Below are 13425 nucleotides of genomic sequence, written 5' to 3' on the forward strand. Positions count from 1 at the left end.
CACTGCGCATACTCCGCCCCGAGTCCAGCTGGAGGGCTTGGACCGGCTGTGAGTTGCGCCCTGGGAATCGAGATGGGGAGGGGGAGGTTGGCAGGAGGGGATCCCGCGACACAGAACCTCCCCCCGGGGGGGGAGGGGAGAGGAGGGCAACTCCCGCTTCCAGCCCTAGGCAGAACCTCCCCGGCCAGTCCTTGCAAGGAAAGGGGGAAGGTCCGGGTCTCCCCCCCCCTCCAAACACTCCGGTAGCAAGAGGGAAAGACCTGGGGTCCCCCAAAATGAATTGCCGAACTCCAAATCCCGGAGGCTGGGAAGGAGGGGGAGACACCCACCCCCAATCCCGCTCTTGGCTGTGCATGCTTTGGGGGGGGGGGTGGAAGAGGAAGATAAACCGGTTGCTCCCTGCCTTTGTTCCCATGGGGAGGATCACCTCGTGGTGCTTCCCCCCCTTCCCTAGCTATTAAGAATTGAGAAAGCGGATGTCCCAAGGGTGCTAGAGTCAACTGGACATTCTTGTTTTTTTCTTTGAAGACGTTTCGCTTCTCATCCAAGATGCTACTTCAGTTCTGACTGGATGGTGGAGAGCTGAAGAAGCGTCTTGGATGAGAAGCGAAACGTCTTCAAAGAAAACACAGCCCAGTTGCCTCTTGGGGGGTGGGGGGGAAGCACCTTTGGGACAACCATGACCTGGATGGCTGAGAATCTCCGTAGACTCGCAGGAAGAGGGTGAGGAAGGCGAGTGGCTCGAAGAGGGTGAGGAAGGCGAGTGGCTCGAAGAGGGTGAGGAAGGCGAGTGGCTCGAAGAGGGTGAGGAAGGCGAGTGGCTCGTTCGCTTTTCAAACTTGAAGTGGAAAAGAGAAAAGAGTTGGGAGAAAGGACTTTGCCGGGAAGCCGAAAGAAGCATGTTCACATTTTGCATAAACCAGGATCGCTTCCCAGCATTTCTACCCAAAAAACTGGGAAAGGGACCTTCTGCCCTCTGCTAATGGTGTCATTTTAAGCTTCTGGGAAGGGTGGGTCCAATACTGAGCCTCCAATGTTGGCAATGTTGGCAAGAACCCCCTCCCCTGAGAATTATTCTCCTGCCCTTGGAACTGAGCTGCACCTCTGTAGAAGACCCTTCCCTCCCCCCAAATGAGGGAGGGCAAGAGATGATGGGAGGGAGGGAAAGGGGGTACTGAAACCACACTTGTTACTTTGCACTGATGTGTGTGCTGCCCAAATGGGCGTGACAACACAGGGTGCGACTTGTGATTTGGTTCCTGTGGGACCGGTATGTTGGCTTGTAGGTGGTTTGGAGATTTAGAGGACAAGTGGGATCCATAAAGGAGAACATCTGTGGGTGAAAGGTCCTTGGTGCTCTCCGAGCTTCTTTTCTGGCAGATGTTTCATTACTCAAACTAAGTAACATCATCAGTACTAGTCCTAGCATTTATGACCCTCATAAATGGGATCCGCGTTAGGTATAGCAAAGACTAAAATAAAAGCAGAAAAAAGAACCAGGAACACCCAGGAGAAAAAAAAAAAAAAGTTACAGCTTGCTATAGCGATCAGAATCCAAGGGAAAAAAAGAAAGAGAAAAAGAAGAGAAAGGCAGAGATGGTGGGAGGCAAGGATGAAATTCAGCAGATTCCGACCGGTAGAGGAAATTTTGAGTAGTTCGGAGAACCGGCAAATACCACCTCTGGCTGGCCCCTGAGTAGGGTGGGAGTGGAGAGCTTACAATATCCTTCCCCCAGGAGTGGGGAGGGAATGGAGATTTTGCAGTATCCTTCTCCTGCCACGCCCGCCAGGCCACGCCCACAGAACTGGTAGTAAAAAAAAAAATGAATTTCACCACTGGGCAGAGGGTGTTATTGGAGAAATGTGAAAATATGTGTCCCAAAGGTGCTTTTTCTGGAAGCAACTGGACTTTCTTGTTTTTTTCTTTTGAAGACATTTTGCTTCTCAGCCAAGAAGCTTCTTCAGCTCTGATAAATAGATGAATAAATCCTTCTATTCCCCACTGTCCTGTCAGAGTTGAAGAAGCTTCTTGGATGAGAAGCGAAAGGTCTTCAAAAGAAGAAACAAGAAGCTCTAGTTGCCTCCAGAAAAAAAAAAAAAACCTTTGGGACAACCATGACCTGGATGACTGAGAATCTCTACAGACTTTTATACAATGCAATACAATACAATAGTAGAGTTAGAAGGGACCTTGGAGGTCTTCTAGTCCAACCCCCTGCCTAGGCAGGAAACCCTATACCACATCAGACAGATGGCTATCCAACATCTTCTTAAAGACTTCCAGTGTTGGGGCATTCACAACCTCTGGAGGCAACTTCTGTTCCACTGATTAATTGTTCTAACTGTCAGGAAATTTCTCCTCAGTTCTAAGTTGCTTCTCTCCTTGATTAGTTTCCACCCATTGCTTCTTGTTCTGCCCTCAGGTGCCTTGGAGAATAGATTGACTCCCTCTTCTTTGTGGCAACCCCTGAGATATTGGAACAATGCTATCATGTCTCCCCTAGTCCTTCTTTCTCTTAAGCTAGACATACCCAGTTCCTGCAACCGTTCTTCATATGTTTTAGTCTCCAGTCCCCTAATCATCTTTGTTGCTCTTCTCTGCACTCTTTCTAGAGTCTCCACATCTTTTCTACATCGTGGCGACCAGAACTGAATGCAGTAGAATTTTTTTAGAATAGAATTCTTTATTGGCCAAGTGTGATTGGACACACAAGGAATTTGTCTTCGGTGCATAAGCTCTCAGTGTACATAAAAGATATAAGTGATAAATCATGACCATAGTCATCATAAATACATCCATCATGAATCATAAGATACAACACTTAGAGATAGTCAATAAGCAAAATCATACTAGGAAACGAAAACAATCTAAATCGTAAAGATACAAGCAACAAGGTTATAGCCATTAAATAGAAAGGACATAGGTAATAGGAAGAATGAGAAGAATAATAGTAATACAGTCTTCGTAAATAGTTTGACAGTGTTGTGGGAATTAGTTGTTTAGCAGAGTGATGGCACGAGGGGGGGGAAACTGATCTTGTGTCAAATTGTCTAGTTGTTCTGATGTGCAATTCTCTATATAACTTGTTTTGAGGGTGAAGTTGAAGCAATGTATTTTATGTGAAAGCGTAATGCAATTTAATTTAATTTGTGCCCAAGGTGGCCTCTTCGTGTGATACCCGGATCGATCTGCTCAGCGGTGGGTTTCACATTTTTTTATCCCCAGTTTGCTGCACACACGCTTTCTCGTTTCGTGGGAACACGCACCCGTTCCGTGCATCCGGCCGGCCTTCCGTGCGTGCGCTTTGCTCACACGCGCATCTTCCACGCAAGTGCCTGGCCTCAAAATGCTTAAATCGGACGGCATAGAACTGGGTTGGGGGGAATGCGTGCCCTCCTGTGATTTCCCCTACCGGTTCGGGCAAACTAGTCCAAACCGGCTAAATACCACCTCTGTATCTGCCGCTATTCCTCTCTACAAAGGGAAAGTTAGCAGGTGTGAGAGCAAAATCTGCGGGTTAGTTAAGTGTGCCTGGGGAGGAGTTTAGAATTATTCAGCTTGAAAGGATACAAGGGGTGAGACAATAAGATAACAATCTGCCAAGGACAAAGCAGTGTGATAAGGAGGACTGTATAATATTTTCTCAGCGATCAAAGGAACATAAATATTTTGGCCTGTTTTTTTTTCTCTTCCTCCTTGGATATCTAAGCTGGAGTCCTCTCGCCCGACGATCAAAAGGACTCTTAAGAAACAGAGAGGGCTCAAAAGTTTGGTGAGACTTATCCTCATGAATCCTCCTTTATGATTGAAAAGAATTATATGGATCCACGAGATCTCTTGGCCCCCACTTGGACTTGCGTTGAAGAACAAAAAAGAAATGGAGTCAAAACACCGAGCAGCTGAGAAAGCTGGAAAAAGGAGCCGTCGGAGAACCTGGGCACGAACAGGGCAAAAGATCCTGAAGGAGGAAGCCATCACCTCAGAGATCCAGCGCTGGAGCTTCAGGAATGTCCACTACCAGGAAGCCAAAGGACCACGAGAACTTTGCAGCCGTCTCCATCGTCTTTGTCGTCGGTGGCTGCAGCCAGAAAGACGCACCAAGGCCCAGATGCTGGATCTGGTACTTCTGGAGCAGTTCCTGGCTATCCTGCCTTCAGAGTTGGAGAGCTGGGTGCGGGAGTGTGGGGCAGAGACTAGCTCCCAGGCGGTCGCCCTGGCCGAAGGATTCCTCCTGAGCCAGGCGGAGGAGCAGAAGGAGCAAGGAGAACTGCAGGTGAGAGAATCTTATTCTAAGACTTCTGAAGGGATATTAGGAAAGATAAACAATGTTTGAATTCTTAAATGTTTAACAACGATAGTTTCTTGGGCTTAAAGGTTGGAAGGTTGTGGGCAGAGAGGGAAATGTTCTTTCTTTGTGTGTTGTTCCCTTCATTCCTCCCCATTTTTCTGCCGGGAGTTAACAGATCCTGGAGATGATCACAGAACATCCCATGAGCAGGAAAGACGCGTCCAATCCCATTCAGGAGCTGCTTCCCACGGCCACCTCCCAGAAAGATGAAAATTGGGATACCTCTCGAGGTAAGGGAGGGTGTCGGGGTCCAAGTAATACACCCATAGCAAACAGAACTCTGAGGCAGTTAGATTCCTCAAAGAATAGTTTTATTGGATATATCATATTGGGACAGTCTGGTGAAAACCAATTCTGGATGTTCCCGCAGCTTTCACCTAATTAAACGTATGTTTTTTTCCCCTTTCCCAAACAATCAATCACACGGTCCAATCAAGGTGCCACCCAATTGCCTAGTAACTTCACTCGTCCCCTCTCCGGCCACCTGTGGGAATGTCCTTGGTTCCCAGGAGAAAGTATTTTGTTTTGGCTACAAAACCCCAGCTGTTTCTGTTCTCTGCTCCGTATACCTCAGTGCCAGTGTGGGAACACTGAAGCTTCAAAATGGCTTCGGTCAGGCCAGCTTCACAGTTGACAGGAGAGATTCCCTTCCAAGCCACCTAAAGTTTCCCAGGGAGTCTCTAGTTCTCCCTTCTTTGGTGGGTCCTCTTGGGTCGGTATCTCCCCACATTTTACTAGTTTTGCTTCCGCCATTTTTGTCTCCCTCGTAGGGAACAGAATGATGTCGCTGGTCTTTGCAGGGGCATCTCCTTTTTCTGCTGGCGCTGAGAGAGCAGCTGGATCACCAGCTCAGGTAGCAGCTTAATTCTTATGGCTCCGACCAAGAACACATTCCCCAGGAAACCAGGGAGAAGCTGAAAGTGGATTGTGTTTTGTGCGCCTGTTGACGGCAGCCAGAGAGATCATGAGGGTGTTGTGTTGACCTTGGGGACTGGTGGCATAGCGCTGATACGTCAGACAGGAAGGACCTCCCCGCCCCCTGCCTGCAAACACCAGGAAGGACAGGAACCAGTGACGGGTGGAGTGTCCAGAACCCATCTGTCAGTGGATCTAGAAGAAAACGGAGGTTACTTTCATCATATGGTCCTGAAATTCCCGCGGGAAACAATCAAGTTGATAATAAGTCTGCGGTTCGTTATCCTTCCAAAAATGTTGCCTTGTTTAATTCATTTCAAAGGTCCATTTTTTCAGGGTTTGTGAACAAACAGACCTTTTTCTGTTAATTGGGAGTATAGGTTTCCTGTTTCAGGGTCTCGTGTCCTTCGAGGAGGTGGCTGTGGATTTCTCTGAGGAGGAATGGGCTCATCTGGATCCTCAGCAAAAGGCTCTTCATGGAGAAGTCATGCTGGAAAACTCCAGGAATGTGGCCTCGCTGGGTAAGAGCCCTTCTTCACTATGTGTCAGGGTTCCAAGTAATTATACCCATGGCAAACAGAACTCTGAGGCAGGTAGATTCCTTAAAGAACAGTTTTATTGGCACGGACTGATCAAAACCGACTCTAAAAGTTCCTGCGGTTTTTACCTAATTAAAAGTTTCAGCCCTTCCCCAAATAATCAATCACCTGGTCCAAGAAATCTAATTAGATTAGAAATCTAATTAAAATCAAGATGTCATCCAGTTGCTTGGTAATTTCACTCCTCCTTTCTTCAGCCACCTGTGGGAATGTCCTTGGTTCCCAGGAGAAAGTATTTTGTTTTGGCTATGAAACCCCAGCTATCTCTATTCCCCCCCTTCCTATCCCTCAGCTCCATCGTGGCAACACTGAACCCCCAAAGATGGCCTCAGTCAGGCCAACTTCAGAGTTGATGCTATGAATTTTAGGGCTTGGATGATACAAACAGAAAGCAGGAGCCCAAATTATGGTTAGTCTCCCATCTATATAAGGAGAAGGAAGAATGAAAAGTTTCACATGCTGTCTATTTTGTTTCAAAATACAAACCTCTAAAGTGTTTTATTCTGTACATTCTCAACAAAGATGATTAGGGGGACTGGAGACTAAAACAGATGAAGAACGGTTGCAGGAACTGGGTATGTCTAGCTTAAGAGAAAGAAGGACTAGGGGAGACATGATAGCATTGTTCCAATATCTCAGAGGTTGCCACAAAGAAGAGGGAGTCAAGCTATTCTCCAAAGCACCTGAGGGTAGAACAAGAAGCAATGGGTGGAAACTAATCAAGGAGAGAAGCAACTTAGAACTGAGGAGAAACTTCATGACAGTTAGAACAATTAATTATTGGAACAGCTTGCCTCCAGAAGTTGTGAATGCCCCAACACTGGAAGTCTTTAAGAAGATGTTGGATAGCTATTTGTCTGAAACGGTATAGGGTTTCCTGCCTAGGCAGGGGGTTGGACTAGAAGACCTATTGTATTGTATTGTATTACATATCTCATTTTCCTAATTTTCCTTCTAAATTTGCTCTTCATAAATTGTAAGTGTATTAAAAACTCTAGCCTTTTAAACATCTGTTGAAGAGAATTAAGAGAAGGAATGGGTCTAAGGTGGTACAGGAAGTTTTCTCTGGTCTGGGATACCCATTACAGAACAGAGATTAGAGATTGGAATAGAAAATGCAAGCATACCTCAGAGATATTGGCTGGTTCAGTTCCAACTACCACAATAAGGCAAGTATCACAATTAAACGAGTGACGGGAATTTGTTTTTGTTTCCCAGTGCTCACAAAAGTTACGCTTTTACGTCATGTACACTACAGGTAGCCCTCAATTTATGGTGACAATTGGGAATGGAACTTCTGTTGCTTAAGTTAAATGAATTGTGCTTGAATTTATTACCTTCTTTGCTGTGGTCGTTAAACAAATCACTTGTGGACGTTAGGTGAATCTGGCTTCCCTCGTTGACTGCTTTTCGGAAGCTCCTGGGAAGTTCATATATGGCCGTGATGGCGAACCTATGGCACGCGTGCCACAGGCGGCACGCGGAGCCATTTCTGAGGGCACGCGAGGCATTGCCCTGTCAGCTCCAGTGCGCATGCGCCCGCTGGCCAGCTGATTTTCGATAGTTTTTTTTTTAATCTCCGGAGGATTCCCTGAAGCCTCCAAAGGGCGAAAAACAGCCCAATGCAAAGAGAGCTGCCGGAAGACAAGCGGCAAGGAAAGAGGCTTCTTTCACTCCTGCTGGCTGCTCTGTTTCCCCCTCCCCCCTGCTACTAAAAAGGATCCTGCCCGATCACTTGAATCCACAGGGAGAGAGCTGCCAGCACGAGTGAAAGAAGCCTCTTTTCTTGCCGCTTGTCTTTCCCCCGTGCTGCCTGCTGTGTTCCCCCCTCCCCCGCTACTAAAAAGGATCCTGCCCGATCGCTTGAATCCACAGGGAGAGCTGCCAGCACGAGTGAAAGAAGCCTCTTTTCTTGCCGCTTGTCTTTCCCCCGTGCTGCCTGCTGTGTTCCCCCCTCCCCCCTGCTACTAAAAAGGATCCTGCCCGATCGCTTGAATCCACAGGGAGAGCTGCCAGCACGAGTGAAAGAAGCCTCTTTTCTTGCCGCTTGTCTTTCCCCCGTGCTGCCTGCTGTGTTCCCCCTCCCCCCTGCTACTAAAAAGGATCCTGCCCGATCGCTTGAATCCACAGGGAGAGAGCTGCCAGCACGAGTGAAAGAAGCCTCTTTTCTTGCCGCTTGTCTTCCCCCCCCCCCCCCCCGTGCTGCCTGCTGTGTTCCCCCCTCCCCCCTGCTACTAAAAAGGATCCTGCCCGATCGCTGAGAGAGCTGCCAGCACGGGGAAAGACAAGCGGCAAGGAAAAAGGCTTCTTTCCCCCGTGCTGCCTGCTGTGTTCCCCCCTCCCCCCTGCTACTAAAAAGGATCCTGCCGATCGCTGAGAGAGCTGCCAGCACGGGGGAGACAAGCGGCAAGGAAAAAGGCTTCTTTCCCCCGTGCTGCCTGCTGTGTTCCCCCCTCCCCCCTGCTAGTAAGGAAAGAAGAAAAGAGGCTTCTTTCATTCAACGTGGCTGCTGTTGCCCTTTTCTCCATTTCAGTGCTAGGGCATCGAGGTTGCCCCACCCACCATCGCCCAGGTCCTCGCTTCTCCCAAACATTTCTTTGCCTACCTGATTTCCAGCTCCATCGCGTTTCTTGCCATCGTGTGCAGAGAAACAAAGTTTGTGGGACTAAAAAAAACTTCAGTCAATTACAACTTGGGGAGGGGGAAGAGATCTCGCAAAGTTGGAATTGATTGATTGAAAGGAGTTTTTTTTAGTCCCACAAACTTTGTTTTCCTGTCCAAAACGGCAAGAAACACGATGGAAAAATGCTACGGAGGGGAAATTAAATAGGCAAAGAAATGCTTGGGAGAAGCGAGGACCTGGGCGATGGGGGGTGGGGCAGGCTCCATGGAGTGGTGCTGAAATGGAGAAAAGGGCAACAGAGGAGCCACCTTGAGGGGGAAAAAGCTGCTTTTCCTTATTTCCTTGCTACTTGTCTTTCCCTCATGCAGATTGGTCTCTTCCTCATTTCCCTTTGGATTGCAGGGACCAGGCAGGATCCTCTGTGCTAGCACGGGGGAGGGGGGGGGGGGGGAGCAGAGCAGCCACCTTGAGGGGAAAAAGCTGCTTTTTCTTCTTTTCTTGCTGCTTTTCTTTTCCCTGTGCCAGCAGCTCCCTTCCTCATTTGTCTATTGACTGTAGTGCCCAGGATCCTCTTTAATAGAAGGGGAGAATTTAACAACTGGACTCACACCTGCCATTGTAAAAAGGGCCCAATCTTTACACAGGAGAATGATAAGGGAAGGTTTTTTTGACACAGGAGCACACTTGAGCATCCCCCCACCCCCACCCCAATCTCTGCCCGTTAGTGGCAGAGCAACTTCTCCCCTCACTGGGTGTTAGCCAAGGGGAACAGCCAGAGCAGGGAGTGGCGAGGAAGCCTTGCGCAAAAATGCACGGTCCACACAGGTGAGCGGGGACATTACATTATGTGGGTCGGCACTCGAGTTCGTGTGATAGTGCGCACGTATGTGCTTTTGGCACCCGAGGCGAAAAAGGTTCGCCATCACTGATATATGGCAATCACGTAACCGTGGGATGCTGTAACCATTGTAAACATATGGCGATTGCCGATCGCCTTGACTGTAATAAGGTGACTGCAGGGATGTTGTGATGATTGTAAGTGCAAGGGCCAGTCATGAGTCACTTTTTTTCAGCACCGTTGTAACTTAGAATTGCTGTTAAATGAATGGTCGTAAGTTGAGGACTACCCAGTGGCGTAGCGTGGGGGGTGCAGGGGGGGCCAGCCGCACCGGGCGCAACATCGGGGGGGGCGCTCGCACTCGCAGCTCTCTGCTGTTGACTTGCATGTATTTCAAGGCTGAATTTGAATTGAATGAAGCCGAGGAACGCTTCCCACGTTTAATACAAAAGAGACGCGAGCAGGTCTTCCCCGGGGTCGAGAGCACGAAAGAGGGCCAAAGTTTTCTTCTGCAGATCTGGGTCTCTTGAAGACTGCTGGGCAGGGCGAGGGACGTTAATAACGTGATGTGTTTAAATTAGAGCAAGTGAAGACCTCGGGCGGCTTTCCTTTTCCTATTTTCCCAGAACCGAGGGAAGAAAATGATTCTGCTTCGGGCCTATAGAGGGCGCTGCGAGCTTTGCTAAGGAGGACGGCTGCTTCAGAGCTCCCTTCATGTCCTGAGTCCAGTGGCGTAGCGTGGGTTGCCACGGGTTAGGGGGCGCAAATTACTTGCCTTGCCCCGGGTGCTGACAACCCACGCTACGCCACTGGGACTACCTGCATTATGTATGCAATATGTCTAAACCAGGGGTGTCCAAACTTGGGAACTTTAAGACTTGTGGACTTCAACTCCCAGAATTCCCCAGCCAGCATGGCTGGCTGGGGAATTCTGGGAGTTGAAGTCCACAAGTCTTAAAGTTCCCAAGTTTGGACACCCCTGGTCTAAACAAACGATGTACAGTACATGCCCTAATTTTCTCCCCCCCATCATTTAATGACCCCGTAATCCCTTGTGGGGTGGAGTCGGGGTAACTGAATGGAGCTGTTTACTGGCCGGATGCCTTTCTTGTTGCCCTTGTGGAGTCTTGCAGAAGATATATTCTCACTGTGCCCAGAGAGAGAAATATCAGCCTCTACCTAGGATTGAACTCACAGCTTCCTGATTGTGAGGCGAGAGCTCCACCGCTAGGCCACCGCACCACTCAGTACGTGCCTTCATTAAAAATATTTTATTGCTAAAAAGGCGAATCTGATGAATAATAAATGAAAAAGTTTGAAATATTGCACGCAGTACCAAAACGTGACACAGGGACACAAAGAGAGCAAGTGCTGATAGAAAAATGACTCGCTCAACACAGGCTTGCGGCAAGCCTCCAATTGGTTAAAAAGACCCACAATATCTGCAAAGTGCAATAAAAGGAAGCATGCCTGTGTCGACTTTTATATGTTCTCCCTTTGCCTTTAAGTTCTGTTCTTTTCTCATCGGCAAATTCTCACTCCTTTATTTCATTGGTACACTTGTTCTTTTTTCCCGAAGGAACTCGGAGGACTTTTCCCCGTACTCCACGGAAACGGACAACCACAGGAGGCAAGCCGTATAAATGCTTGGATTGTGGGAAGATCTTCAGTAAGAGTAGCAATCTCACTTCCCACAAAAGAATCCATACGGGGGAGAAGCCGTATACATGCCTGGACTGCGGGAAGAGCTTCAGTCGGAGCAGTAGCTTCTCGGCGCATAAAAGGATCCACACCGGAGAGAAACCGTATGAGTGCCCGGAGTGCAGCAAGCGATTCAGTGAAAGCAGTCATCTCATCGCACACAAAAGGATCCACACGGGGGAAAAACCTTACGAATGCATAGAATGCGGGAAGAGCTTCAGTCAGAGCAGTAGCTTCGCTGCACACAGGAGGATCCACACGGGGGAGAAACCCTACAAGTGTGTGGAGTGCGGGAAGAGCTTCAATACCAGTACGCACCTGACGTCTCACAAAAGGATCCACACTGGAGAAAAACCATACAAATGCACGGAGTGCGGGAAGAGCTTCAGCGAAAACGGGGCTCTGACGTCGCACAAGAGGATCCACACAGGGGAGAAACCGTACAAATGCACGGAGTGTGGAAAGTGCTTCAGTCAGAGCAGCTCCTTTACGCTTCATAAAAAGAGGCATAAAAGAGAGATGCCGTATATATGCATCAAGTGGTGATAAAAAAAAATTCCAGTCTGCCGTTCCTTTCTTTCCCATAAAAGGGTCTATAAAGGAGAAGAAGTGGCTTGAATGCATGGAGTTTGGAAAACCCATCAGTCAAATCAATCTTTTTACAATACATCTACCAACCTCGCAGATAACCCCAGTAACTTTTTTTCTGGTGGAGACCAATAATTGGGGTGCGGTAAAGCCGAATTACAAAAAAATGGGCGGGATCAACTAAGTTTGACATTCTGTCTAGGGCAGGTGTGTCAAACTCACATCCCGCAGGCTGGATGCGTCATGCAGCGGCCATGCCCACCCCCATTTTAGCAAAGGGGGGGGGGAAGTTGCAATATGTCACATGATGACAATGTTGACACCATCCTCTTCCTGCGTGTCTACAGAGATTCTCAATCATCTAGGTCACGATTGTCTCCAAGGTGCTTTTTCAAGAGGCAACTGGGCTGGGGTTTTTTTTGAAGACGTTTCACTTCTCATCCAAGAAGCTTCTTCAGCTCTGACTGGATGGTGGGGAATGGAAGGATTTATACTCCTTGCAGACAGTTGGTCATTTGCATCCTTTTTAGAGAGTCCTTGAGGCCACCTGGAGGTTTGTCTGTGTCCTCAGGGTCACCTGAGTGGAGCAAGTGGGTGTGGAGCCTTCCTGGAACTGTTGAAAGGACTGTGTTGTAGAATGGAGAGGGATGAAAAATTGACATCATCTATCTCCAGTCTACAACATAGTCCTTTCAACAGTTGCAAGATGGCTCCACACCCATTCCCCCCCCCCCCGCTAAGGGGACCAGAATATTTTTCCTGCTTTCCAAAGAGGGAAGGAGAGGATTCCAGGAGCTGAAAACAAATCTGTCTTAAGATATCTGGGAAAAGTAAAAAATCGAGCAATAAGCATCTAGAAGACCATGAAGTGATTTCTGGCAGAGTTGTTTAAAAAAAACCAACCCAACAACTGTGCAATTAAAGCTGTGCAGGGAGAAACTGCAACTTGGCTGAATTGAAATTGTCCACGCACATCCACAGTTGGATGATATAGAAGATGCTCCTAGTGATTTAAGTGTGTGGAGGAAAAAAAATTAGTAAAAGAAGAAAATACAGGCATGGGAAAAAACAAAACTAACAGCATATCCGAGTGATTAAAAACTATAGATCTTCACATTGGTGCTTTGAAGATTGTAGAACGACGGTAAAAGATTGATCTGTGAGCACTCTGAAAAATGAGGTTATTAGAGGTTTTCTAGACTTGTCAGAAACGAATGTTTCCCTCGTTTTTGGATTGGGTAACTTCTTTAATAGACTGTGGGACTGCTTTAGATGTAATATAACTTGGTTTCTGACAGAGTAGCCAGAGACATTCTGAGTAGTAATTTAATTTAGTGTGGTTGGAATGGCATGACAATTAAGTGGACACGTAATGACTCAAAACTTTTACTCGGAACATGCTCAAATGTTACTCTTCATGGAACTGGAGGAAGGTAATAAATGGGATATTACAATGTGGACCTGGGGTTTTGTTTAATAATTTCAATGTTAATTCAACCAAATATTCAGAGGGATTGTTGATCAATCCCTCTATCAACAGAGGGATAGAATCAAGATCACGTGAAGTGTTAATACCACTTTATAAGGCCTTGGTAAGGCCACACTTGGAATACTGCATCCAGTTTTGGTTGCCACGATGTAGAAAAGATGTGGAGACTCCAGAAAGAGTGCAGAGAAGAGCAAGAAAGAGGATTAGGGGACTGGAGGCTAAAACGTATGAAGAACGGTTGCAGGAACTAGGTATGTCTAGCTTAAGAGAAAGAAGGACTAGGGGAGACATGATAGCAGTGTTCCGATATCTCAGGGGTTGCC

The 13425-nt window shown here is 47.6% G+C and overlaps 2 protein-coding genes across 2 annotated transcripts in view; both read left to right on the forward strand.

Annotated features, from left to right (window-relative positions):
- LOC309384810 (putative zinc finger protein 75C) lies at nt 1-13066 on the forward strand. The gene is made up of 6 exons (XM_081938605.1): nt 1-48; nt 3711-4274; nt 4465-4579; nt 5120-5202; nt 5659-5785; nt 10904-13066. Exons 2-6 carry the CDS (start codon nt 3879-3881, stop codon nt 11569-11571), a joined length of 1389 nt encoding a protein of 462 aa, XP_081794731.1. The 5' UTR covers nt 1-48; nt 3711-3878; the 3' UTR covers nt 11572-13066.
- Nucleotides 12986-13425, forward strand: part of LOC309382534 (uncharacterized protein) — a gene marked incomplete at its 5' end in the record, with an annotated part of 16011 nt that continues 15571 nt past the window's right edge. The window contains one exon of the mRNA XM_081934153.1: nt 12986-13046. Within this exon, the coding sequence (XP_081790279.1) occupies nt 12986-13046 (61 nt within the window). The remainder of the gene's footprint in view (nt 13047-13425) is intronic.

The sequence above is a fragment of the Natrix helvetica genome (assembly GCF_964273705.1).
Source record: "Natrix helvetica genome assembly, chromosome: 1".
NCBI classification, from domain to species: domain Eukaryota; kingdom Metazoa; phylum Chordata; class Lepidosauria; order Squamata; family Natricidae; genus Natrix; species Natrix helvetica.

Excerpts from the sequence above, each read along its gene's own strand:
- LOC309384810 (XM_081938605.1), top strand. The coding sequence starts at position 3,879 with ATGGAGTCAAAACACCGAGCAGCTGAGAAAGCTGGAAAAAGGAGCCGT. Across the intron at positions 5,203-5,658 it reads CAGCTGGATCACCAGCTCAG|GGTCTCGTGTCCTTCGAGGA; the intron begins GTAGCAGCTTAA and ends TTCCTGTTTCAG. Across the intron at positions 5,786-10,903 it reads CAGGAATGTGGCCTCGCTGG|GAACTCGGAGGACTTTTCCC; the intron begins GTAAGAGCCCTT and ends TTTTTCCCGAAG.